The sequence below is a fragment of the Boleophthalmus pectinirostris genome, unplaced genomic scaffold, assembly GCF_026225935.1.
Source record: "Boleophthalmus pectinirostris isolate CB_2022bp ecotype Guang Dong unplaced genomic scaffold, ASM2622593v1 HiC_scaffold_23, whole genome shotgun sequence".
Taxonomy (NCBI): domain Eukaryota; kingdom Metazoa; phylum Chordata; class Actinopteri; order Gobiiformes; family Gobiidae; genus Boleophthalmus; species Boleophthalmus pectinirostris.
Window position 1 is genome coordinate 2348415 of NW_026571207.1, and position 27883 is coordinate 2376297.

Genomic DNA, 27883 nt, shown 5'->3' on the forward strand with positions numbered 1-27883 from the left:
CTCTCTCTCTCTCTCTCTCTCTCTCTCTCTCTCTCTCTCTCTCTCTCTCTCTCTCTCTCTCTCTCTCTCTCTGCTCTCTCTCTCTCTCTCTCTCTCTCTCTCTCTCTCTCTCTCTCTCTCTCTCTCTCTCTCTCTCTCTCTCTCTCTCTCTCTCTCTCTCTCTCTCTCTCTCCTCCTCCTGTTCTCTCTCTCTCTCTCTCTCTCTCTCTCTCTCTCTCCTCCTCCTGTTCTCTCTCTCTCTCTCTCTCTCTCTCTCTCCTCCTGTTCTCTCTCTCCTCTCTCTCTCCTCTCTCTCTCTCTCTCTCTCCTCCTGTTCTCTCTCTCTCTCTCTCTCTCTCTCCTCCTGCCTCTCTCTCTCTCTCTCTCTCTCTCCTCCTGTTCTCTCTCTCTCTCTCTCTCCTCCTGTTCTCTCTCTCTCTCTCTCTCTCTCTCTCCTCCTGTCTCTCTCTCTCTCTCCTCCTCCTCGTGTTCTCTCTCTCTTCTTGGCTCGGAATGTTTCATGGAATAGATTTGTATTAATTTATTTTTTTTATTCAAGCTGTTTTCATGGCTTAAAAATACAAAAAAAACATGCATTCTTACCGTGAGTGGGGTCGCCTCTCCGCAACTTAATGCCACACTGCGGAAATTTCTCTTCGGAGACAAGCAGGAGAGTCCCAGAGTGCGGCTTTAACGTGCCCCCGGTGCTGTTGCCGTGCGCAGAATGGCAGGTTTGGCGAACACTTCCCAGAGGCTCTCGGTGAAAACCTGGACGGAGGAGGAGAGCGAGAGAGCGGACAGCGCCCTCAGCAGGTGACGCCAGATTTTACACTTTTTTAAAATTTGTATTTATTTAATTTTTTTTGTACATCTCAGTTGACTTTATACCAAATCTTTTTTTTTTTTTTTTAAGATCTTTTTTATCTTTCTGTTCTTCAAAGTTGTGTTTTGGAAGATTCTCGAGAGCTCAGGAAATCTCTGTTTTCACCTACCCCCTATCTCCACCCACAAACTTTCAGATCGCACGTACTGTACTTGCTCTCTCTCTCTCTCTCTCTCTCTCTCTCTCTCTCTCCTCCTTTCTCTCTTTTTTCTTTCCCGTTCTCTCTCTTTTTCTCTCTCCTCTCTTCCTTCTTCTGTTCTTGAAACTCTCTCTTCCTCTTGCTCTCCCTTTCTCTCTCTCCTCTCTTCCTCTCTGTCCATCTTTCTCTCATTTTCTCTCTCCTCTTTCTTCTCGTCTCTTCTCTCTCTTCTCTCTTCCTCCAGCTGTTCTTGAAACCCCCCCTTTCTCTTTTCTTTCTCGTTCTCTCTTCTCTCTCTCTCTTCTCTCTCTCTCTCTCTTCCTTCTTCTGTTCTTTGAAACTCTCTCTCCTTCTATCACTCTTTTTTCTTTCTCCCTTTCTCTCTCTCTTCTTCCCTCTCTCCTTCTTTCTCTGTTTTACTCTCCTCTCTCCCTCTTTCTCTCTCTCTCTTTCTCTCTCTCTCCTCTCTTCCTTCTTCTGTTCTTGAAACTCTCTCTCCCTCTATCTCTCTTTTTCTGTCTCGCTTTCTCTCTCTTCCTCCCGCTTCCTCCTCTCTTCCTCTCTCCCTCTTTCTCTCTTTTACACTCCTCTCTCTCTCTCTTCCTCCACTCTCCCTTCTCCTGTTTTTGAAACTCTCTCCCTCAGTCTTTTTCTTTCTCCCGTTTTCTCTCTTCATTTCTCTCCCTCTCTCTTTCTCTCGCTCTCCTCTCTTCCTCTGTCCATCTTTCTCTCCTTTTCTCTCTCCCTCTTTCTCGTCTTTTCTCTCTCTCCTCTCTTCCTCCACCTGTTCTTGAGACTACCTCTATCTCTCTTTTTCTGTCTCCCTTCCTCTCTCCCCCTCTTCATCTCTCTCTCTCCTCTCTCCCTCTTTCTCCTCTTTTCTCTCCTCCTTTCTCTCTTCCGTTCTCTCTCTCCTCTCTTTTTCTCTCTCCCTCTCCCTTTCCATTTCTCTCTCCCTTTCTCTCTCTCTCTCCCTCCACTCTTCCTTCTCCTGTTCTTGAAACTCTCTCTCTCCCTCAGTCTCTCTTTATCTTTCTCTCCTTTTCTCTCTTCATTTATCTCCCTTTCTCTCTCTCTCCTCTCTTCCTTCTTCTGTTCTTGAAACTCTCTCTCCCTCTATCTCTCTTTTTCTATCTTGCTTTCTTTCTCTCTCTCCTTCTATCGCTCTTTTTCTGTCTCCCTTTCTCTCTCTTCCTTTCTCTTTTTCTCTCTCCTCTCTCCCTCTTTCAAATTCCTGTTTTCACCCACCCCCTGTCTCCACCCACACACTCTGACCTCATGTTATTATTATTATTATTATTATGTTGTAGTTGCGTGTATTTCCTGCAGGGGGCAGTCCGTGTGCGATGACACGTCCTCAGAACTACAGAGAATGGCCGCCATCGACAGAAGAGACATCAACTCCCAGAATTCCCTGCGCGGTCGAGGAGCTCTGTCCAGGTACGAGGGTTTGGCGGCGCCTGGCCAAGTAAACATTTAGGTTTTTTTAATTTCTTGATTAGGCTGGTCCAAAAACTTTTTTTTAAGATTCTCTAGATTAATCTCCATCAGGACTCAGACGTTATGTTCAGTTATCAGATAAATAATATACATATATAACCAGTGTTGGGGAGTAACAGATTACATGTACTGGAGTTATGTAATCAGAGTACAAATGATGAGTAACTGTATTCAGTTACAGTTACTGTTTCAGTGAGTGGTAATTGGATTACAGTTACTTTTTTGAAATAAATGTGAAAAGTCAAGATTTTCAAACAATGATGATGAATGGTTAGAAAAGTTAATAAAATTAAAGTTTTGGACATTTGATTTGAGTTCAGTCAAATACTACAAATCAACACAATCTGATCCTGCACATCCTGGATCTGATTCTTTGCTCTTAGTTCATTTCATAATGTTTTATATTATATTATATAAGTATCGGATCAGGACTCAGTATCAGCAGATACTCAAAATCAAAGAACTCAAACTCGGGGGCAAAAAACATGTGATCGGGACATCCCTAGTTCCATATCTGACCAAAAGTATTTGGGTCAAAATTGTATGCAAATTAATTAATATTTAGAGGTTTCTCAAGACAAAATTGCCCTGTAGCGCCTGTACTATAACATAGCAAACCAAATAAATAAGGCGTTTTCGAATAATTTGTCATTTTATTCTGCAAACACAAACTGAAATTTGCACAAAAGTTACTTAAAAAGTCGATAAAGTCCATAAAAGTTGCTTAGAAAGTCTGTAAAAGTGCAAATGATGTAATATACACGTTCCAAAAATCACTTTCACTTTCACTTTCAAATCACAAAATATATACACCTGACCACCGTATCAAATGTTTGTCATCTGTGTTTATACTTTATACATCTGTGTGTGTTTTTGTCAGAATCGTGGGCATGGTTCTGACTCTGCGGGACTGGGCTCACAAAGGTTTACACGAGGAGGCGGAGCGACCGGACTCCTTCCTGGAACGCTTCAGGGGCCCCGCCCACCCCGACCTGCAGGCTCCGCCCAGTCGAGTCAGCTACAGCAACACAGGCTCAGACCCCGAGGAGAGGAGGCAGAGGAGGAGAAAGTGAGGACCCTCTGACCCTCTCCTCTGACCCTCTGACCCTCTCCTCTGACCCTCTGACCCTCTGACCTCTGACCCTCTGACCCTCTGACCCTCTCCTCTGACCCTCTGACCCTCTCCTCTGACCCTCTCCTCTGACCCTCTCCTCTGACCCTCTCCTCTGACCCTCTGACCTCTCCTCTGACTCCTCTGACTGACTCCTCTGACCTCTCTGACCCTCTGACCCTCTCCTCTGACCTCTGACCCTCTCCTCTGACCCTCTCCTCTGACCCTCTGACCCTCTCCTCTGACCCTCTGACCTCTCTCCTCTGACCCTCTTGTCTGCTCCTCTGACCCTATGCTCCTCTGACCTGCTCCTCTCCATCTATTTCTCCATCTGACCTTCTCCTCTGACCCTCTCCTTTGACCCTCTTGTCTGACCCTTTGATCCTCTGACCTTCTCATCTTCTGACCCTCTCCTCTGCATCTTCTTCTCCATCTGACCCTCTCCTCTGCTCCTCTGACCCTCTCCTCTTCTGACCCTCTACTTTGACCCTCTCCTCTGACCCTCTTGTCTGACCCTCTCCTCTGCATCTTCTTCTCCATCTGACCTTCTCCTCTGCTCCTTTGACCCTCTCCTCTGACCCTATGTTCCTCTGACCCTCTCCTCTACTCCTCTGACCCTCTTCTGACCCTCTCCTCTGACCCTATGTTCCCTGACCCTCTTGTCTGACCCTTTGACCCTCTCCTCTGACTTTCTGACCCTCTCCTCTGACCCTCTCCTCTGACCCTCTGTCCTTCTTCTCTGCATCTTATTCTCCATCTGACCCTCTCCTCTGACCCTCTTGTTTGACCTTCTGACCCTCTCCTCTGATCCTCTGACCCTCTCCTCTGCCCCTATGCTCCTCTGACCCTCTTGTCTGACCCTCTCCTCTGACCTTCTTCTCTCCTCTTCTGACCCTCTCCTCTGCTCTTCTGACCCTCTTGTCTGCTCCTCTGACCCTCTTCTTTGACCCTCTTGTCTGACCCTCTGATCCTTTCCTCTGCTCCTCTGACCTTCTCATCTTCTGACCCTGTCCTCTGCATCTTCTTCTCCATCTGACCCTCTCCTCTTCTGACCCTGTACTTTGACCCTCTTATCTGACCCTCTGATCCTCTCCTCTGCTCCTTTCCTCTGCTCCTCTGACCCTCTCCTCTGCATCTTCTTCTCCATCTGACCTTCTCCTCTGTTCCTCTGACCCTCTTGTCTGACCCTTTGACCCTCTCCACTGACTTTCTGACCCTCTCCTCTGACTCTCTTGTCTGCACCTCTGCCCCTCTGACCTTCTTCTCTCCTCTTCTGACCCTCTCTCTCTCCTCTGACCCTCTCCTCTGCTCTTCTGACCCTCTCCTCTGCTCCTCTGACCCTCTCCTCTGCTCCTCTGACCCTCTCCTCTGCTCTTCTGACCCTCTCCTCTGCTCCTCTGACCCTCTCCTCTGCTCTTCTGACCCTCTCCTCTGCTCTTCTGACCCTCTCCTCTGCGTCCTTACTCCAATAACATGTTTTGATTTTTGTTTTAGGAAAAGAAAGTGCCGTATAATTGTCCTGAGTCCATCAGATGACCTGTATTACCACTGGCTCTGTGTGATCGGGACAGCTGTGTTTTACAACTTCACTTTACTGGTGGTCAGGTACATTCTTTTTTTTTTTTTTTTATAAATCACACTATGTTCTGTTTAAATAAATACTCTAAATCTCTTCCCAGAGCCTGTTTAGTCCTGTTATTCCTTTTTGTTCCTTGTATATTCCCAGAGCGTGTTTTGAGGAGCTGCAGGCGGAGCACGTCCTGGTCTGGTTGGTGTTGGATTACGTCTGTGATGGAATTTACATCCTGGACATCGCGGTGCGCCTCCACACCGGTGAGGATCTCTGGCATTAATGTATAAGACAAATCTAAAAATCTGAGCCCATTTCAAAAACATATAGACCTATTAAACATGGGGATGCACAGTACAACACTGGTATCGAATATCGGCGCAACTACTGACAAATTTGGTGGATTGGATTTTGGCTTTCACGATATCGATCAACCAATATGTCATTTTGGTATAAAGTGGTTTAATAAAACAATTCACTGGCCAACGCCTCATAATATTTGTATTTTTACAAAGCTGACCGGAAAAATGTGTCTTGTCCTCTCCGGGTGTGGAGGAGTTCAAGTATCTCAGGGTCTTGTTCTCGAGTGAGGGGAGGATGGAGCGTGAGATTGACAGGTGGACAGGTGCAGCGTCGACAGTGATGTGGTCACTGTATTGGACCGTTGTGGTGAAGAAGAAGCTATGCTGAAAGGCGAAGCTCTCGATTTACCAGTCAGTCTACGGTCCTTCCCTCACCTCTGGTCATGAGCTCTGGGTAATGACCGAAAGAACAAGATCGCAGATACAAGCGGCCAAAATGAGTTTCCTCTGCAGAGACAGGGTGAGGAGGTCAGTCACATGGGAGGGGCTCGGAGTAGAGCCGCTGCTCCTCCACGTCGAGAGGCGTCTGTTCTGATGTCTCCTGGGTGTCTCTGGGCACGTCTCACCAGGAGGAGAAGACCCAGGACACGCTGGAGGGACTTTGTCTCTGGGCTGGCCTGGGAACGACTCGGGGTTTCGCTGGAGGAGCTGGAGGAAGTGTCTGGGGTGAAGGAAGTCTGGGAGTCCCTGCTTAAACTGCTGCCCTGGCGACCCGACCCCGGATACGAGGAAGAAAATGGATGGATGTTCTATAGTTACAATGCACACCAAAGTTCTTGCAGAGGTGCAAATGGAAGGAACAGCAAAATAAACGTGAAAAAATGCAGAGCACACACTCAGATAGTCCATGGACAAAAGCTGAAGCAAAAGCTTCTTCAGACATTTTTCTTGCTTTGGACCACAGTACACTACTACTACTGTACAGTCGTCCAAGGCAAGAAAAATATCTGATGAGGGCTTTTTTTTTTTTTTTTTTTTTTCCCCAGAGCGTAATTTAAAAATAAAAAAATCTTTTGGACATTGACTATCTGAGTGTGCTCTGCATTTTTTCACTTTTGCAAAACACATTTGGATCATTTTTTTTTTACCTTATACTGTTTGTGTTTAAAGGAAATAAAGTCTGTTTTCAGTCTCTGCTGTAGTATCATCTGATGTCGAGTATCAGCAGATACTTGGAGCCCCAGTATCGATATTAATATTGGAACAGAAAAACATTCTTTCCTAATAAAATTTATATGTCAAACTCTTTTAAAAACAGACAAATTATGACCTCATTAAATTGTAGACGTGAACACAACCTTTGTGATTCCTCCCATCATCTAACCCAACCCTACTTCACACGTGTTTATTTCTGTAGGTTTCCTGGACCAGGGTCTGTTGGTGCGTGACTTGTCTCGCCTCAGACAGACTTACGTCCGAACAGTGCAGTGCTGGTTGGACCTGGGCTCTGTGCTGCCCACAGACCTGCTGTACCTGTGGGCGGGGCCGGACTACACCCCTCTGCTCAGGTTCAACCGCCTGCTGCGTTTGACCCGCCTCTCCGAGCTCTTCGAACGCACAGAGACCCGGACCGGGTACCCCAACGCCTTCAGGATCTGCAAACTGGTGCTCTACATCCTGGTCATCATCCACTGGAACGCGTGTGGGTACGACATCCCGCTCATCTATAAATCTGATCTAATCAAAAAGAACACGTTTATAAATGTCAAATATGCAAATATGGATATCTAAAAAAATAGTGCTGTACTGCGGTAAATAATGTGCTCTAACATCAATTATCATCTGAGTCAACATTATTTACAAAGTTTTTCAGTTACCCTAAAGCAACAACTAGCATGCTAATGTGCACTTCCTGATATTTTTGGACAATAAAATGTTAAAAAGAGGATGCGGCTGTCTTACTTTGACCTCAAGCACTTGTTTTCCAAATAAATATTTTTTTACTGGACAATAAAAAAATAAAAAAATAAGAAAATCAGTAATGAATAGAGGAAGTCTGAAACGTAGAGTGTGTTACAATGATGCATTCTAATTAGTGACGGGCGAATGGAGCCTCGTGAAGCACCGACACCTCAGTCGCAATATTGTCTCAAATGGTTGGACGTGTCTGAGGCCTCAGAGAAACACTGACCTCTAGTGGACAAATTTAACCATTGGCACGCAGGTGTCTCAGCATCGATGAAATATTGTTAGTGTAAGACAACACTTGTGTGCAGAGCGACACCGAACCAACAACAACAAGAATAATGATGATTTAAAATAATATGTAAAGAGGAACATAAATAACAGCTGTAAATAAGAAAATAGATGTTACCTTGTTGGGTGGAATTAGATCAAAGTGATCCCAAAACATGGATCACTTTTTTCCACTTGTAGATGCCATCGAAAATGAAACAAACGTCGTCAAAAGTCGCCAAAATCACCAGGAACGTCACACAACACTCCTCACTACTCAGCGTTTTTAAGAAATATTGGTGCATCTTTTATACTGTAGCAGTTTAGCGCTTGTCAAACCACAGAAGTGCGCCGAACACTCTGAAGCATCTGAACCAATCACAGAGCGGAACATTCTCCGAGCCAATGAAACGCTTCGATACACTGAAGCGACTGACACGCAGAGAGAAGCAGTAGGGGGAGGGACCCACACTTCCACACTTCGGTCACGTGAGCGGCTGCTGCGAGACGAGCTCCGAGGCAGTGCTCCGGAGCGATTTGTTTCAGAAAGAACGAGACGGTGCTCCGGAGCTCCGCCTCATTTGCCCACCACTAATTCTAATCAGGAAATGCACTTTAGCATGCTAGTTGTTGTCCCCTTTATGGTCTCTGGAAAACTCTGCTTTGAAAATTGTGAAAAGTGTTTCCTGTATTTTTCAGACTATAAGTCGCTCCAAAGTGTAAATTCGCATCAGCCAAAGAATGCGAATGAAGAAGAAAAAAAACATATATAAGTCGCATTTTTTAATTTTATAAAATCAGAGACCAGGAACCAACATTTCCTGTTGAAAGTCAAGTTCTAGTAATAAGAATAGAAGAGAGAACAACAGACTGTTAACGTCACATATGAACAGTTCTTCAGATAAACTATGACATAAACAACAGAACAGAACAAGTTTAACAAACTCTCCATCTCACTCCAAATCACTAAATCCATTCAGTTCTTCATCCTCGGTGTCACTTCTGAGCAACTCCACTCTGTCGTCAGACTCAGCATCAGTTCCAGTTAGAATTATTCGGGTCTTTCTGAATCCCGACAGGATGGTTTCGGTGTCACTGAAGTCCAGGTTTTGTCCGTCCAGTGACTTCAGGAAAGTTTCATGGATGCATCCTCCCGCTGTCACAAGTTTCTCTCTCACTCCAAACTTTCTTTCTTTCTGCTCGATTACCGTTTCGGGCTGAATATTTCGCTACTTGCAGCAGGACAGAGGCTCTTTCTGCAGGAGACATGCGCAGTAGAGTGAAGTGACAGTGGTGCAGGAGGAACAGGAGCGGCAGATACTCACACACGAGACTTCAGCGCCCCTCTTGTGGCCGTCAGTGTGAAAATTTAAATATATGAGTCGCAGGAAACATCCAAACCATGAAAAAAAGTGTGACTTATAATCCAAAAAATACGGTAGAAACTTGTGATGAATAATTGAAGTAAGGGTTAGATGTAAGTGAGGGAAAAGTTTGGATTAAGTTTTTAAAGGTGCAGCACCATTAACGGTCTCGCAATGTGGAAATTTCCGTGTTGCAGTGCAAAGTACTGTACGCCCCGCTCTCTCCTCAGGTACTACAGTTTCTCCTTGGTCCTGGGTTTGGGCTCAGACTCTTGGGTTTATCCAAACGCCTCTGACCCCGAGTTCACGTCTCTGACCCGGAAGTACATCTACTGCCTGTACTGGTCCACGCTGACGCTCACCACCATCGGGGAAACACCGCCCCCTGTCAGGGACGAGGAGTACCTGTTCCTCATATTCGACTTTCTGGTGGGTCATGTATTTGATTTGTTGCGTTACAGAATTTCTCAAAGGCCCGTTCAGACCGGTGACAGGTCAGTGCGGACGCGGGTCTAGGCCGTCCTGCGTTTTGGCGGCGCGTCTTCAGGCGTCAGTGCGGTGCGAATCCAGAAGCTGAAAATGCTGTAGGACGCGCCGCACCGACCAATCAGGGACGACGATATTACCTAGAAGAAGAAGAAGAAGAAGAAGAAGAAAAAGAAAAAGAAAGGACTAAACCAGGACTAAACCAGGTCTGAATCAGGACTAAACCAGGACTAAACAAGGGCTAAACCAGGACTGAACTGGGACTGGACCAGGTCTAATCTAGGTCTAAACCAGGACTGAACCAGAACTGAACCAGGTCTAATCTAGGTCTAAACCAGGACTGAACCAGGTCTAAACCAGGTCTAAACCAGTACTGAACCAGGACTGAACCAGGTCTAAACCAGGTCTAAACCAGTACTGAACCAGGACTAAACCAGGGTCTGAACCAGGACTAAACCAGGGACTGAACCAGGACTAAACCAGGGACTGAACCAGGACTAAACCAGGTCTAATCTAGGTCTAAACCAGGACTGAACCAGGACTGAACCAGGCCTAAACCAGGTCTAAACCAGGACTGAACCGGGACTAAACCAGGTCTAAACCAGGACTAAACCACTCTGGACTGGAACTGGACCAGTACTGAACCAGGCCTAAACCAGGACTGAACCAGGACTGAACCAGGGACTGAACCAGGACTGAACCAGGACTAAACCAGGTCTAATCTAGGTCTAAACCAGGACTGAACCAGGTCTAAATCAGGACTAAAGCAGGACTAAAGCAGGCCTAAACCAGGTCTAATCTAGGTCTAAACCAGGACTGAACCAGGTCTGAACCAGGTCTAAACCAGGTCTAAACCAGGACTGAACCAGGACTGAACCAGGTCTAAACCAGGACTAAACAAGGGCTAAACCAGGACTGACCCAGGACTAAACCAGGAATGAACCAGGACTAAACCAGGGACTGAACCAGGACTAAACCAGGGACTGAACCAGGACTGAACCAGGTCTAAAGCAGGACTAAAGCAGGCCTAAACCAGGTCTAATCTAGGTCTAAACCAGGACTGAACCAGGACTGAACCAGGCCTAAACCAGGTCTAAACCAGGACTGAACCGGGACTAAACCAGGTCTAAACCATGACTAAACCACTCTGGACTGGAACTGGACCAGTACTGAACCAGGCCTAAACCAGGACTGAACCAGGACTGAACCAGGACTGAACCGGGACTAAACCAGGGACTGAACCAGGACTGAACCAGGACTGAACCAAGACTGAACCAGGACTAAACCAGTTTAATGAAGCTCAGGCATCATCATAGAACATTATTGGTTCTGTGGTCTATAAAGAAAAAGAAAAAATTCAATAAGTCGTTGTACTACACAGTGATAAAGTAAAGAGTGCACTGCTAAACATACAATAACAAACATAAATAGTGGAGAGACGAAATAAGAAGCGCAGAATAAAGACATAATACAACTATAATGAACAAACACGGCACGACACACGAAAAATAGCTCCCTGTTAAACTGAACTACACAAGTATGACAGGAACATGAACAACACGTCCTGACATGAGTAAAACAATAGGCGAGCTTCATTGTTGACAAAAGCGCGCGTTGCATGCTGGGAATTATTTTGGTCGGTGGCAAGAAACACTAATTCAACATGACGGACGGAGCGAGAAAGCACGTAAAGGGTATTGATCCCGGTTATTTATCCACTCTAACGGCAGAGGACCCAAGACCATTTGACCAGAAATTGGTCATAAGCATCGACGGACGACAAATCACCCTTTTCAACCCCGACAAAAGGTGAAACAAACCAAATTTCTGGTCTGAATCGCCAACTACCTGGACAAATATTCACAATGACTTGGTGGAAACTCCTGGGCCATTCACAGCAGAAAAGATGAAAACCTCCAAGAGTCTCGATGTGTTGTTGAACTTGTTGGAGTCCACGGTTTTGTTAGGATCTTCTACGTTTGCTCTGCGGATGTTTGAAAGCCGTTTAATTCACCGTTAGCGGTTCTTTTCACTCAGAATACGAAAAAGACATTTTCCTTCTTCCGTGCTTCTATTTGTGCATCCGATAATGCAGCAGGAATTTACCATTATCGGGGATAAATACGCGAGGTTACGCACTGTGTTTGACGCTACCGTGTTTCTTGCCTCCGACCAAAATATTTCCCAGCAGCAACGCGGGCTTTTAATAACAATGACGTCAGCTGAAACTCACCTATAACAAAGGACTTATGCAATAGCCCGGATAGCAACCTTAGCGGTAGAAGAGGAGTTGAACAGGTTTGTAGTGCAGATCCCAAGTGCATTTGCTGTAATCCATAACCAAGACAAAAAAATATATAGAAAAAATATTTACAAAAGTAGAAAAGTTGAAAACACAGGGATGACAGTAACCTGCGCTCACACAGCACCTTCCTCTAGACCACGAGTGTCAGACTCATTTTGTTCCGGGGGCCGTATCCAAACGACTTTAATCCCAAAGTGTCCGGATCAGAAAACTCATGTCATATAAACCCCAAAAATAACAATAAGTTCAAATATTTGTGCAGAGAAAACACAAATCTATTACAGAAATCTTTTTTAATTGATGAACTCTTTCTTTTACAAAATATTATAATATTATGAACAACCTGAAACTTAAGAAAAATTCAATTTCAACACAAATGTTTTAACATGAACTTGTATGTAAACAGGAATAAGTCCATTTTTGTTGTAAAATCCTGCACTCGGCTCCACTTTTCTCATGTTGGACATTTTTCTGATGAGGGTGTCACGGTCAACAGTCAAAACGATCGTCCTTTAAGAGCGTTTGGAAAGAGACAAGTCTTCATTTGTGCTGCTCTGGTGGGAGGGGCCACGTACAGAGACGCTGGAGACGCTGCTGTGATAAACACCACAGAAAATTAACAATATTTTAATAGAAAATGCAATTAAAATATTTTAGTAGAAAATCATCTGAGATTAAAGGTCTTGGAGGGCCGTATGTTTGACACCCCTGCACTCGACAAAGGTGAGGCTGACTCCTTTTATGGGCCTCCTCCTCTAACTGGGTGAGCTGAGGTACGTTCAAACAATGTACATTCAATATTTAAAAAGTTTGCTATCAAAAAAACAGTGCAACAAATATTCTGTTAAACCCAAATACAAAAATAACTCTCTTTATTAAATCAGAAGTTTATTCATTTAAAAATACTAACTAGACTAGAAAAGTTAAAATCTCTGTGTGTCCCTCCTCCCCAACAAAATGGTTTCCTGCCTTGGAACCTTCTTAAAGGGCCCATCTCATGCAAAAATCAACTTTTCAGAGCTTTCTACCTTCTAAGAGTGATGTGTGGGCCTTGTATTTGTTGCCCAAGTGTTTTTTTTAGATTGATTCAGTGTTTTTTTAAGTAAATTGCAGCGTATTTCTGCCACCCTCCCACATGACAACGAACTAAAACTGCTACAACGATGACGCGGCAGATTCACCTATGACACGTTTGACGTAGAAGAAAGAGCTTCGCACCCACCCCCCACCTGCCCCCCTCCTCCGCTCCACCGCCTCCACCCCACATCGGCTGACAATTCCCACATGAACACTTGAACAAAAGCGACACTGTAAGCTCATTGTTCTACGCTGCAATGAACACGATATAATAAGTTTATCTACTAGTGTTTATTAATACTTTACCAATCAGTAATGTTCAGCTGATGTGGACGCGATGCTTGAGCTTCGTGCTCCTCAAAGTCCTCGTCCGATTCCGGGTCCAACACATGCGGCTGAAAGCGCTGTATCTCCATGATGAATAAAAGATGAGGAGAAAATTCAGTTTGTCGACTGGACAAAAGCTGGTTTAGTTGAAGACGTTTCTCAGCTCATCCAAGCTGCTTCTTCAGTTCTGGTCAGACGCTGGTGGACACTTCCTTCTATCTGTCTGCAGGGAGGAGCTAACTACACTGAAACTACTCTGAAACTAACACACCTACTTGTTTACAGTTTCTGTTTATTAGTTCGGCCTATTGACCTGTACAGGGTGTGGGGTCTAATTAGCAGAACAATTCATGTCCATAATGGAGCTTCCACACCTCTGGACCTGACCTGGCTACACCTGTTGTTCTTTTGTTTGTTTTGATTTAGGTTTGAGGACGGAGTTGTAAATAGGAGATAGATGGTGTCTGAGTTTCCATTTCTGTTTAGAGAAGGATTCTCTTTCTTAATAAAATGGCTTCTTTAACTCCCCTCTCAAACCAATTTTTCTCTCTGGCTAAAATCTGCACCTCTCTGTCCTTTTAAGTGGAGATGTACAGAAGACTGAGGTCCACTGTTGCTCTCTCGTCTATGTTGTTCATCCTCTTGTGAAGTAGCTGTTTAGACAGCATTCTGACCAGAACTGAAGAAGCAGCGTGGATGAGCTGCGAAACGTCTTCAACCAAACTAACTTTTGTCCAGTCGATAAACTGAATTTTCTCCTCATGGATTCTACCTGGACGACTGAGGGATTCTTCACATGATGAATAAAAGTTTATTCCTGCCACTATCAGGGCGCACGCCTGTCTCCCCCTCCCTCCCTGAGACGGCGGAGGAAGGGCGGCTCACTCAGAGTCTACGTCACGTTTGGAGGGCGGAGCCTGTGCTTTCTCAGGACGGGCGGGGGGAGGAGCAATAGTCGGACTTTCATAGTTCCTGGTCTGTGACTGTCTCCAAGAAATCAGTAAGATTTCAGATTGTGTAATGGATGTTCCAAAACCCAAATTGTGCTTGTTTATGTGTGAGGTCAAGTGGTAACGGAGGGAAACAGGGGTCAGATTTTTTTACATTCAAATGTCTCTTATTCAGAAACTAGAGGAACTATTGAAATAAGTAAAGTATCAGAATGTAGGAAAGAGTTACACTCCAACAGGGTCAAGTTAAACCTGTGATATTTTTTCAAGTTGTTGACAAAAAATTTAAAAACTCATGTCGGTAACGGAGGGAATGAAATATGCAGCACTTTTTGGGCAATAAATCCAAACAGTGATAACTCTTGGTTCTCACTTACATATCCTTAACAAACTGGTTTGAATATTTGCTTCATATAGTTTTCTACCATATGGTACAAGATTAGGTTGAAAAACCTCTTACTTTTTGAATAATGAGATTTTTTATTAAGAAAGGTCATGGTAACGGAGGGAAAAGTAACGGAGGGAAAATTGTTCAAGCAAGTAGAAGGTGCAGGATTTTACATCATTTGTCAACTTTTTTCTTCTGAATATTTTAATATTACTTCAAAATGAAAGGAAACTATTTCTATAAAATATGTCAGTCCTTCCAAGCAAATTTTTATCATTTTAAATACTTTTTTTTTTTTTTTAAATCATGTCCCTTCATCAACAGTTCAAAGATGGAATAACACAAGATATGATGAAATACATCCATTTATTTACATGATTTTTGGGTCTTTGAAATTTGGGAAATAATTTTTGTTCCATGTTTCATACATGGTCTGTTTAAAACGGATGGAACTTTAGAACCAAAAATCGTACAGAAAAAGGGTCAACAGTTTCATAAACTAGAGTACATATGTATCTGTTCAATACATTTTTTATATCAGATGCATTAACTTGAATTTTTGGCCCTGTTGTTTACTTCTGCTTGACCGGGCCCATGTGCAGAAGATACAATGTGAAAAGAGTTATTTTGCATGAGATGGGCACTTTAAGGTGCTTCGGCTCCTCTGGGACTCTTTTGGCAGACAGGACAAGAGGGTAAGTACGACTAGTTTTAACAACAAGTACTGAAATTTAAATGCACTTATTTAACTTATTTCATTTTCTTTTACAGGTCTCTTTACCACACAGTAGTAATCGTCCAGCAAACTCTGTTATCGTTTCAGGCCTCGTCAGACTAACGTTCCGGTGACTGTGAGACTGTCCGGTCATGTTTTGCAGGTCGGGGTCCTGATCTTCGCCTCCATCGTGGGGAACGTGGGCTCGATGATCTCGAACATGAACGCCACCAAGGCCTCGTTCCAGAGCCGAGTGGACGCTCTCAAGCACTACATGCACTTCAGGCACGTGAGCAGAGGCCTGGAGCAGCGCGTGATTCGCTGGTTCGACTACCTCTGGACCAATCAGAAGACGATAGACGAACAGGAAGTGCTCCGGAGCCTGCCCTGTAAACTCAGAGCGGAGATCGCCATCAACGTGCACCTGGACACGCTCAAGAAGGTCACAGGGTTTATTACACGGAGTTACACCGAATTACTCATGTTTCACTGTTGTTAATTTATATAAAAGTGGAATTATATACTTTTTATCTATAATTTTTTCTTTTTTTGTTTTGTTTTGTATGTTGTGGACATGTTCAAGAAGTGTTTTACATAGATTTACTTCTGCTTCTTTAGTTTAGTCCTGTTTCAGTCCTGGTTTAATCCTGGTTTAGACCTGGTTTAGTCCTGGTATAGTTCTGGTTTAGTCCTGGTTTAGACCCTGTTTAGTCCTGGTTTAGTCCTGGTTTAGTCCTGGTTAAGTCCTGGTATAGTCCTACTTTAGACCTAGTTGAGTCCTGGTTTAGTCCTGGTTTAGTCCTGGTTTAGTCCTGGTTTAGTCCTGGTCTAGTCCTGGTTTATCCCTTGTTTAGTCCTGGTTTAGTCCTGGTTCAGTCCTGGTATAGCCCTGGTTTAGTCCTGGTATAGTCCTGGTTTAGACCCTGTTTAGTCCTGGTATAGTCCTGGTTTAGTCCTGGTTTAGCCCTGTTTAGTCCTGGTATAGTCCTGGTTTACCCTGTTTAGTCCTGGTTAGTCCTGGTTAGTCCTGGTATAGCCCTGGTTTAGTCCTGGTTTAGCCCTGTTTAGTCCTGGTTTAGTCCTGGTTAGTCCTGGTATAGCCCTGGTTAGTCCTGGTTAGTCCTGGTTTAGTCCTGGTTTAGTCCTGGTTTAGTCCTGGTTTAGTCCTGGTTTAGTCCTGGTTTATCCCTGGTTTAGTCCTGGTTTAGTCCTGGTTTAGTCCTGGTTCAGTCCATTTGATTTAACTTTCTGAATGAAGTTGTTCATGAAAAGTTTGCGTCCTTTTGCAGGTTCGTATCTTCCAGGACTGTGAGTCTGGTCTCTTGGTGGAGTTGGTGCTAAAACTTCGACCTCAGGTGTTCAGTCCTGGAGATTACATCTGCAGAAAGGTGAGTGGAGTTTGCATGTTCTCCCTTTGTCTGGGTGGGTTTCCTCCTGGTTTCCCCCATCAACCCCAAACATGCACAGTATTCAGTGATCCTACAGCGAGGTACTCCTGATCAAAACTGTGAATTAACAGTTTTGTTTTTATGATCCATGTTATAATGTTGTTTCCTCATCAAAAACAAACTTGGACTTGTCCCATCCATCCATTTTCTTCTGCTTATCCGGGGCCGGGTCGCAGGGGCAGCAGTCTAAGCAGGGACTCCCAGACACGTCCTCTAGCTCCTCTGCGGGACCCTGAGGTGTTCCCAGGCCAGCCCAGAGAAATAGTCCCTCCAGCGTGTCCTGGGTCTTCCCCGGGGCCTCCTCCCAGTGGGACATGCCGGAACACCTCCCGAGGGCATGTCCCAGGAGGCATCAGAACAGACGCCCGAGCCTCAGCTGCTCCTCTCGACATGGAGGAGCAGCGGCTCTACTCCGAGCTCGTGTGACTGAGCTCCTCACTCTATCTCTAAGGGAGCGCCCAGACACCCTGCGGAGGAAACTCATTTCGGCTGCTTGTATCTGCGATCTCGTCCTTTCGGTCACTACCCAGAGCTCATGACCAGAGGTGAGGGGAGGAACGAAGACTGACAGCTTCTCTTCACCACAACTGTCCGATACAGCGACCACATCACTGCAGACTCTGCACCGATCCACCTGTCAATCTCACGCTCCATCGTCCCCTGACTTATGAACAAGACCCCGAGATACTTGAACTCCTCCACATGAGGCAGGGACTCTCCACCCACCCGGAGACGACAAGACGCCTTTTTCCGGTCGAGAACCGCGACCTCAGACTTGGAGGAGCTGATCCTCATCCCAGCCGCTTCACACTCAAACCTGGAGTTGTGTTTTGTTTCATTCACACACGTTTAACATGAGTTCTTCTCCCAAACAAAACACCACTTTGATCCACCTTGTGATCTCATGTGGTAATAGAGGAAGTGCTCCACTGTGTTTTTAAAATCCACACACCTCATACCAACACAGACCAGAAGCATTTGGATCATTACAGTCCTGTGAAAGGTGTTCACTTGAAAACTACCACTTCACGACATCAGAGGGTGCAACCGAGCATTTTGAGCTTGGGAGGTGTAGACTGGTCTCAGGTAGGGATGGTCATGATTAGTCGATTAATCAATGAGTGCGTATACATGCACATCAATAACCCGGTTATTAGCCATATCCCGGTTCTGTCAGTATTCGGGTTACTGCGTTTACATGCGCACTGAGAAACCGGGACACTCATATCCGCGTATACATGATCAAATGGAGTATCCCGGTTTCTTGACATAATCTTACAAATGCGCAGGCGCAAAAATTAACTTAAATCGATTTAATAAACCAGGAAAAATACAAACCGTGAGCTCCTTTAGCATAAGAAGCTAAGGAGCTACGAGATCTCCCACAATCCACTGTGCAGATTCTTCATTAAAATCTTCTGCATAAATAAACTCAACTTTACAACATATAAACCATAAACACTATAGACACATCAGCCCGTTTGATCAGATAATTCAGCTGTGATCACATTTGTTTACGTTTTACAGAAACGAAACTTAAGACCGTTTGGCTAATTAGCATAAACTGTTAGCGGCGATAAAAACAACTCGCTCCTTGCGCCGCTGATGTGATCAGTTTCTTTTGGACTAAATGACACGACTCTGTGGATTATGTGTGTTATTTCTGTGACAGAAGAGGCGCTAATGATGGTAAGTGTGTTCCGTGCGTATAGAGTATAGGAGATAGTTCATGTTTTAGCTTTTCAGCGTCACACGAGTGCAGGTCGTACGAGTGCAGATTGTACATGTGCAGGTTTAGCGCAGCTCTTTATTTTACAGTCATTTCACTCGTTTGGTCACTTTATTTATGTTGGTCAATTTATTTATGTCACTACTGTTGTGGTGAAAGGCTGGAAAGTGTCTTTTGGACGCATGCGCACTCAACTTTATGTTGCAGTAACCGGGTTACTGCGTTTACATGCACCATCAAGAAACCGGGATACTCAAAAAACCCGATCATAACCGGGTTATTGATGTGCATGTATACGCACTCAATAATTGATCATTAAGAATTTCGTTGATTACGTTCATTTTTAATCGACAAACTGAATGTAGGTTGCGTGCGTAGCGTAGCGTGACCAAATGTCCATTTTTCTCCGGACATGTCCGTTTTCCACATCTTGTCCTCGCCGTCCAGTTTTTTTTTTTTTATAAAGTGATGCAAATGATCAGGTTTTCATTATCTTTCATTGGGCCATTAAACTGAGTGTCTCTTGTAGATCTCTGTGAGTCAGAAGGAGCGAGCAGACACAGACAGTCGGTCAGTCTGCAACACGCCGAAGCACAAATGTGCATTTAACAATGACTGTTGTTACGACCCAGCTCTGCTAGGGACGGGGAAGTAACAAAATAACCAAGATTGAAAAATGGTAAAACTAAAGTTGTGATTTATTTAACAGAATTGTAAGGTAAACCAAACAAAACAATGATTCTTACAAGAATTAACAAAAAGAGGCTCTAAACAGAGTGGCTAACAATATAAGGAAAGATAAGCAAACCAAAACGGGGTACACTAAATGAAACAGAAAAACAAAAAAACAGTCTTAAGTCACCAGGACTCTAGTATCTCAACAAACACAGCACGAGAGACACAAAGATGGCAAGCAAGTCCACAAACAGAACAGCTGCCCAGAGTGGCAGGGGGCGGGTCCTTTTATAGGGCCGGAGCTCCAGGTGTAGGCCTGGGATTGGCCAGGTGTTCCAGGTTTCCACCATTCAGCGGGAGGGGCTCCAGATGCCATCTTAAATCGATTCCTCCAATCACAGCATCACAGCGGGGGTCTGCATATGGAGGATTGCAAAACACACACACACACACACACACGGATCTAGGCAAATATGGCCAGGAGGATCTGGAGGCCTGTGGCCGTAACACTCCCCCCCTTAAGTTACAAACCCAGTTTGTAATAAAAAAAAAACAAAGCCATACTTACTTCTAGCAAAATCATTGCACTTACCAACCTTATACAAATATTTAGCGAATAGCATCATCAGCTTTCTTACAAAAATGCACAAAACTAATTTCATTTACCTAATTTTATCTAAACTAAAGAGTCTGGAGTGTGGTTAACACACATTTTAACCAGGCGCTACAAATCTACAAACCTCATGAATTTTAGAGCCACGTTTTGAACAGTGGCTAAACCAGGAGGGAGTTCCTCTGAGCTGCCTACAGCTTTTGTTATGAGGGAGGGACACAATCAGGTAACAGGAATCAAGGTTGCAACTACATTCTGAAATTTGGTGGTCAACTCCCAGGCACAGTCCATCTCTACAGTATGAAAAGGTTCTACCATAATCAGGGCTCTCAAGACGGGCTTGGAACCTTGCCCCAGCAGGCTTGGAAACCACCGGTTTATCTGAAATATTGGACAACAAAACAGAATCAGAAGGGTGCAGATCAGATCCTCTGCCAGAAGGTTGTCCCACTAAACCACCCAAAACCAAAGACTCAGAATCTGAGTCAAGCTTTTGGCTAGTGTCAGTGGCTAAAGTGGTTGAACCAGATTGACTTAAACTGACACTTTGTTTGGGTGCAGTGCGTTCTGCTTTTCGCTTCAGGGCTGGGCAGTTGGCAATGAGATGTCCAGATTTATGGCAATAGAAACATTTTGTCTGATATCTTGGTCGTTTTACATTTAATGATGCAGATGACACAGGAAAATGTGAGGAACATTTAGGCGGAAACACAGGGAAGTTGCTTTTGTGAATCAACATAAACTCATCTGCTAACACAGCAGCTTCAGAAAGGGTTTGGACCCTTTTCTCATTCAAATACAAAACAAGAGGATTAGGCAAACACTGCTTAAAGTCCTCCAACAAAATAAGCTCACGGAGTGCACTGAAATCAGAAACCTTAGAGGAAGTGCACCATTTATCAAAGAGACTCCCCTTCTCTCTAGCAAAGTGGGAGTAGGTATGACTCGGGACTTTGGGGTGCTGTCTGAATTTTTGCCGGTATGCCTCAGGTACCAACTGGTAGACACTCAAAATGGCAGCTTTCACAGTGTCGTAACACAAACTTTTCTCAACTGGTAAACTAGCAACAGCTTCTTGAGCTTTACCAGGGAGTTTACATAATAACAAAATTGGCCAAACATCGCGGGGCCATTTTAAGGCTGTTGCGATGCGTTCAAAGACTGTAAGATAAGAGTCTACATCACATTCCCCAAATGTGGGAACAAGTGAAATGTTTGTACTTACGTCAAAAGGTGCAGTGGACTGGAAGGTGGAAGGCAGGTCAGTGGCAGTAGTAGAACCAGAGCTGGTTAACAGATGGGCCTGAGACTCAAACTCAAGCTGTTTGAGCTTAATAGCTGTCTCAGCCTCAATCTCGAGCTTTCGGATTCGAAGTTCAAGCTGAGCCTTGCGTGCCCTCTCCTTGGCCTCAGTCTCCATTTTGAGACGAGCCAGGCGCACTTTGAGCCGAGCTCCGTCCCTGGGAGAACAGGAAGACGAGAGGGGCTGGCGCAGAGGAAAACTGTCTGGAGTGTTAGGCCGCACAGCAACCTCCACAGCACCCACAGGAGTGACAAGCTCAGAATCCACACACACATTAGGCAATTCAGAACCAAACACAGGCGAGACACAGAAATTACGTTCCACCAACCTGTCCACCATCACCGACGCCATTGTAGAACTAATCTAAATCAAAAGACTTACCTAAAACAATCCAATTAAACAACCTGTACAACTTCAGTATTCCAGGAAGGGTTGGAAGTCTCCCGGACGAGCCCCCAATTTGTTACGACCCAGCTCTGCTAGGGACAGGGGGAAGTAACAAAATAACCAAGATTGAAAAATGGTAAAACTAAAGTTGTGATTTATTTAACAGAATTGTAAGGTAAACCAAACAAAACAATGATTCTTACAAGAATTAACAAAAAGAGGCTCTAAACAGAGTGGCTAACAATATAAGGAAAGATAAGCAAACCAAAACGGGGTACACTAAATGAAACAGAAAAACAAAAAAACAGTCTAAGTCACCAGGACTCTAGTATCTCAACAAACACAGCACGAGAGACACAAAGATGGCAAGCAAGTCCACAAACAGAACAGCTGCCCAGAGTGGCAGGGGCGGGTCCTTTTATAGGGCCGGAGCTCAGGTGTAGGCCTGGGATTCTCCAGGTTTCCACCATTCAGCGGGAGGGGCTCCAGATGCATCTTAAATCGATTCCTCCAATCACAGCATCACATGCATTGCATTTACAGGAGGAATGACTTGTACAAGAAATTCCACACTTTCCGTCCTAGTCGAGACAAATGTGAGTCCATGTGCACAGTGTTCAAAGCAGCACATATGTTTCTGTGTCCAGTGGCGTGTCAGGGACCTCAAAGCACCAAAACACTGAAAAACATGAAAAAGTTTTACCAGGTGAGAGTCGCTCAATGTCGATGACGAATCCCCACCTCCCTCCCCCCGTACGGTGTCCTGGTTTTAACAAACGCAAATCTGGTCACACTAACCTGTATTCACCTGAGTCATGTCTTTTAATCAGACAGAAATTGAACAGCATCAGCGACACAAGAGCTGTTTTTTTCTTCACTTATGTTATGCAAATTAGCGATGCGGTTTTAACTTTTGTTTCTGTGAGAGTTGAACAAAACTGAATTAAACACATTATAATGTCAAACGGGCTGATGTGGCTCTAGAGTCGTTACGGTTTATATGCCGTAAAGTTGAATTTATTTATGCAGATTAGTAGTGCAGATAGTAATAATAATGATGATCATTTTAATATAAAAACATTAATGATTAATCGATAATCGATCGTTAATTCTCCCGACGATCGATTAATGAAATTTCATCGATTGCCCATCCCTAGTCTCAGGTCTCTGCACTGCCCCCTGTGGCTCGGAGACTTTAAAGCGGCTCTGCTTGTTCAAGTCTCTCCATGACCCAACACCAAAGTCCACCTGTGACATGTTAGAGCCACATGAACCATCTCGCACTCTGAGGAGCTCAAGGACCGGCCTCCTGCTGTAGTCCTGGTTTAGTTCTAGTTTAGACCTGACCTCCTGCTGGTGCCCAGAGTCAGGAAGCAGTCTTCCTGAACATGTGAGACCGGCCTCGACTTTGACTCCGTTTAAATCCAGACTCCAAACACTTCTGTTCAGCTGCGTCTGACTGAAAGGTTTTCACTCCACACTCTTCTCTCTCATTTAATGTCGCTCTCTTTTTAAAATTTTATGATGATTATTTATGATTTGATTTGTTTTTATTGTGATTTTAATGTTTTTGTTATTCTGTAAAGCACTTTGAATTACTTTGTGCTTTACAAATAAACTTGTCTTGCCTGGACGGATTAAAAACACAAGATTACTAAAACATGGGAATAAATTAAAATATCTGTAAATCTGTGTCGCCGTTACCAGGGAGACGTGGGGAAGGAGATGTACATAATCAAAGACGGCCGCCTGGCTGTTGTTGGGGACGACGGCGTGTCTCAGTTCGCCGTTCTGACCGCGGGCAGCTGCTTCGGCGAGATCAGCATCTTGAACATCAGCGGGAGCAAGACGGGAAACCGCCGCACCGCCAACATCCGCAGCCTGGGCTACTCCGACCTGTTCTGCCTGTCCAAAAACGACCTGATGGGGGCGCTGCAGGACTTCCCCGAGGCCAGAGCGCAGCTGGAGCAGAGGGGGCGGGACATCCTGAAGAAGGAGGGGCTTCTGGAGGAAGTGAGCGTCTCCGCGGGGGAGGAGCTAGAGGAGAAGGTGGAGAGGATGGAGGCGGGACTGGACCGGATACAGGTGAGAGCATTAGACCCGGTTTAGACCCGGTTTAGACCCGGTTTAGACCCGGTTTAGACCTGGTTTAGACCTGATATAGACCTAGTTTAGACCTGGTCTAGTCATGGTTCAGTCCTTGTCTAGTCATGGTCTAGTCCTGGTTCAGTCCTGGTTTAGTCCTGGTTCAGTCCTGGTCTAGTCCTGGTTTAAGTCCTGGTTCAGTCCTGGTTTAGTCATGGTTCAGTCCTTGTCTAGTCCTGGTTCTAGTCCTGGTTCAGTCCTGGTTTAGTCATGTTTTAGTCCTGCTCTAGTCCTGCTCTAGTCCTGGTCTAGTTATAGTCCTGGTTCAGTCCTGGTTTAGTCCTGGTGTAGTCCTGCTCTAGTCCTGGTCTAGTCTGTCTGGTTCTAGTCCTGGTCTAGTCCTGGTCTAGTTCTTGTTTAGTCCTGGTTCAGTCTAGTCCTGGTTCAATCCTGGTTTAGTCCTAGTTCAGTCCTGGTTTAGTCGTGTGTTTTAGTCCTGGTTTAGTCCTGGTTTTAGTCCTGGTTTTAGTCCTGGTTTAGTCCTGGTTCTAGTCCTGGTTCTAGTCATGGTTCTAGTCTGGTTTAGTCTGGTTCTAGTCCTGGTTCAGTCCTGGTTCAGTCCTGGTTTAGTCCTGTGTTCAGTCCTGGTTTAGTCCTAGTCCTGGTTGGTTGTCTAGTTCTAGTCCTGGTCTAGTCCTGGTCTAGTCCTGCTCTAGTCCTGGTCTAGTCCTGGTCTAATGCTGGTTCAGTCCTGGTCTAGTCCTGGTCTAGTCCTGGTTTAGTTGTTTAGTCCTGGTTCAGTCCTAGTTCAGTCCTGGTTTAGTCGTGTAGTTTAGTCTAGTCCTGGTTTAGTCCTGGTAGTCTAGTCCTGGTCTAGTCCGTTGTTTTAGTCCTGGTTAGTCCTGGTCTAGTCCTGGTCTAGTCCTGGTCTAGTCCTGGTCTAGTCCTGGTTTAGTCCTTGTCTAGTTCTAGTCCTGTTTGTATTTTCAGACCCTGTTTGGCGCGTCTTCAGAGTGAGTTTGCCTCGTCTCAGATGCGTCTGAAGCAGCGGCTCACGGCTCTGGAGGCCGGACTGACCGCGGCAGCGACCGGCAGTGACCTCTCCGACCCCGAGGGCAGCGACACCAACATGCAGCTGTGAACCGCTCCTGATGCCCTCCCTCCCCGTGCGCCAGATGCCCTCCCGTCCTCCTCCACTGCAAATTTCTCTGATCTGACCAAGATTTTAAAAACCTTTATTTGGTTTTTCACCTTGTTTCCAGATTTATCCTCTTCTTACTCGTTCTGAGGTCGTTTACGTTCAGATAACTTGTCAAGTAAAATGATCTTGCTGCATGGACAGATCATTTCACTACTTTAAAGTCATTTAAAGTGTTTTTTATTTATTTTTATGTGTTTTTATTGATTTATTTTATTTATTGGTTTATTTATTTCTATTCTATGATTTTATTTTTTATTTTTTATTAAAACTAGTATTATTTTAGTAGTTTATTTTATCATCTTATTGTTATTTTTATGTATTTGTGCAGCACTTTGGAAACTGTTTGTTTGTGAAATGTGCTATAGAAATAAAGTGGATTGGATTGGATTTTCTGATAGATTTAAGTGTTTATATTTTATATTTTGGCCAAGCTTTTGTTCAGTGTGTGTACCTGTGAGTGCGTATACATGCACATCAGTATCCCGGTTATGATCGGGTTTTTTCAGTATCCCGGTTTCTTCATGGTGCATGTAAATGCAGTAACCCGGTTTCAATATCCCGGTTATTAGGAACCAGGATACTGAAGCTGGTTTATTCTGATAGTAACCGGGATACTGTGGCATGTAAACGCAGTATCCCGTTACTGCGACATAAAGTTGAGTGCGCATGTGTCCAAAAGGCAAACACTTTCCAGTCTTTTCACCACAACACTCGGCTTCCGTACAATTCTGTTTGCAGTCACAGACTACAGCACAAAACACACATTTCACACTAGGGGTGTAATGGTACAAAAATCACGGTTCTGTACAAAACCATTTGCTTGTTGCATTGCTCGATGACCGCACACATAATGTCCACACTGTCACCAGCCTGTCACCTTTGTTCGTATTTGTATGTAATCTTCCATTGTAATGTTTGTCTTGTATCTTGTATGTTATTTAGTTCCTATTTTTTGTAATATAAGTACTTTGCAAATAAAATTATAAAAAAAAAAAAAAAAAAAAAATAAACAGAATGTTCCACAGTATGACTTTATACACAGGACGAGTTAAAGTCTGGTGGCTCAAAACTTTCTGTAAAGGTCAGGTTAGCTCTTATGTACATTCACGTACAGTCCGTGGCATTTCATAGTAAGGTTGCGCTTTTATTTTGGTGACTTCCTGTGTGAGCGGAAGTGAAGTTAAAAACGTTAGCTTTGTATACAGAAAAGACGCAAAGTAAACAAAGCAACAAACACAACGGTGAAAAGTCAGATAAAAACCTAAAGACGGCAACAGTCGACAGGGGAACAAGGTTTGTTTCATTTGTGAAATTAATTAATTTGTGAAATGATGTTAGCAGGGTCCTTTACACAGCGTTGTCGTGAGCGTTAAAACACAGTACACTTCGTATTCTCTTTTTGTGTGGTTACCGCATTTCCCCACGGGCGCACACTTTTATTCACAGGTGCAGGCCATTCATAATTTTGTGCCTCACGTGATCAAATGTTCTTACACGCCATTGGTCAAATCATAAGTCTCTATCATAATACAAATAATAAAATGAGGGCACAACACAACAGAATGTATATTTGAGCTTCTTGTAATTTGTATTGAATTAATTAATGAATTAAAATATGGATAACGGTTAAACTGTGTAATGAGCAGCGATACGGTGATCTTATGGTAATTTCTGTCATTTTGTTCTTGTTTAGCTCTTACGTTGGTTCTATGACACTGCAAGGAAAAGATTAAAAGTCATTTAAGAATCAGTTCTGGCCTTCTCACTTCAACTGGATGCTACACTTTTTTTTAATGATAAAAATAATCAAGTTTCAACATTTGTGGCAAAGTAATAAATGATCCACAGTTAAGAGTCACAACAGGTGAGTACATAGTTATAGTGACTCAAAACTATCCACAGAAGTACTTTTTCAGACTCAAACTTCACGTGATTGAGTATGTTTACTGTACTGTCTAATTCACGGACTGTGGCTCCATCTAGTGGCCAGTTTACAACCATACAACAGTGATACTGCTACGACAGCCTCACTGGGAGTTTGCATAAATACTGAATTAAAAACACGTCAGTGATGAAAATCATACTTGTTTTCTTATTTTACTGAACTCTTCGCGTTTCTCACGATGTTGTTTTGTGTAAGAATCCAAAGAGGTCAGAGCAGAGAGAGTAAATCCACGTCGTGTGCGGGAAAATGCGCCCCCCAGAGGTTGGACATGTAAACAATCCACAGAGGGGAGGGGCTGGTCACGTGACTGAGACGAAACTGAAAGTGTTTGGAGCTGAGACGTAGTGTGAGACGAGGTGAGTCGCACTTTTGGGTTTTAAGTTTATTATGTCTATTATTGATTATTTAAGAGGAAGTGACTTTGAGATTCACTGACATCCACTTGTGTAGAAAACAGCTGTGCTCTTCAAAGAGAGAGTAACTTATATGTGTGGTGTTTTAGACTTTATCAAAGAGTTCGACTGAAGCAGGAAATGAGTTCTACTAATAATCACTAGAACTGGGCCTAAAGTTTCCCCTGAAGTCGTGACCAGTGCGACTGTCACTTCAGTAGAAGTGTTGTTCAAATGACTAAAGTCTTGTTTGAAATGGAGCAGAGTTCAAATGTAAAGAGTGAAACATGTGTGTCTGTGGTTTCTCCTCCAGGCTGAGCGAGCGGGGAAATGGCTTCAGGGAGTGAGCAGATAAAAGGACGTCCCAGGAGAAAAGCAGCTCCAGGGGGCAGCACTGAGGCACAGTGAGTCCACTCATTTGTCTTTCACTGTTTAAAAAAGTGTGTGTGCGCGTGTGTGTGTGTATATATAATTACAATTTTTTTTTCACACAGTCAAGACACGCTGCTGCTGTTTTTCATCTTATTGATCCAATCCAAAGGGCCATGTCACATGTGCCTTTGTCACACTGATCTAAACTGACAGGAACAAAGTCTTGTAAGTAACAACACATGATGTTTTCTGTCACACACAGATCCACAGCCTCAGTGTCCAGTGATGTGTCCATGAAGAGTGACCGGTCTAAAGATCGTCCTCCAAACTTCAGTCGTGAACCTGCTGCTTCAGTTTCACTGTAAGAACAAATGTCACACTGAAGAACATGTCATATAAACA

General features: G+C 44.2%; 2 protein-coding genes across 2 annotated transcripts in view; both read left to right on the forward strand.

Moving 5' to 3' along the window:
• Positions 1-512: 512 nt before the first annotated feature.
• LOC110154149 (cyclic nucleotide-gated cation channel-like) lies at positions 513-24712 on the forward strand. The gene is made up of 11 exons (XM_055159581.1): positions 513-792; positions 2331-2441; positions 3382-3570; positions 5107-5217; positions 5339-5445; positions 6902-7190; positions 9314-9512; positions 15495-15773; positions 16621-16719; positions 23194-23571; positions 24584-24712. Exons 1-11 carry the CDS (start codon positions 704-706, stop codon positions 24710-24712), a joined length of 1980 nt encoding a protein of 659 aa, XP_055015556.1. The 5' UTR covers positions 513-703.
• Positions 24713-27439: 2727 nt separating this feature from the next.
• The window catches only part of LOC129410715 (cyclic nucleotide-gated cation channel-like), a 14917-nt gene continuing 14473 nt past the window's right edge, over positions 27440-27883 (forward strand). Inside the window, exons 1-2 of the mRNA XM_055159582.1 lie at positions 27440-27513; positions 27744-27842. Of these exons, the coding sequence (XP_055015557.1) occupies positions 27440-27513; positions 27744-27842 (173 nt within the window). The remainder of the gene's footprint in view (positions 27514-27743; positions 27843-27883) is intronic.

Bases quoted from the DNA above. Each gene is read 5' to 3' on its own strand.
- LOC110154149 (XM_055159581.1), top strand. From the start codon at position 704: ATGGCAGGTTTGGCGAACACTTCCCAGAGGCTCTCGGTGAAAACCTGG. The intron at 5,218-5,338 runs GTACATTCTTTT...GTATATTCCCAG, and splicing joins TTCACTTTACTGGTGGTCAG to AGCGTGTTTTGAGGAGCTGC. The intron at 7,191-9,313 runs GTACGACATCCC...CTCTCTCCTCAG, and splicing joins ATCCACTGGAACGCGTGTGG to GTACTACAGTTTCTCCTTGG.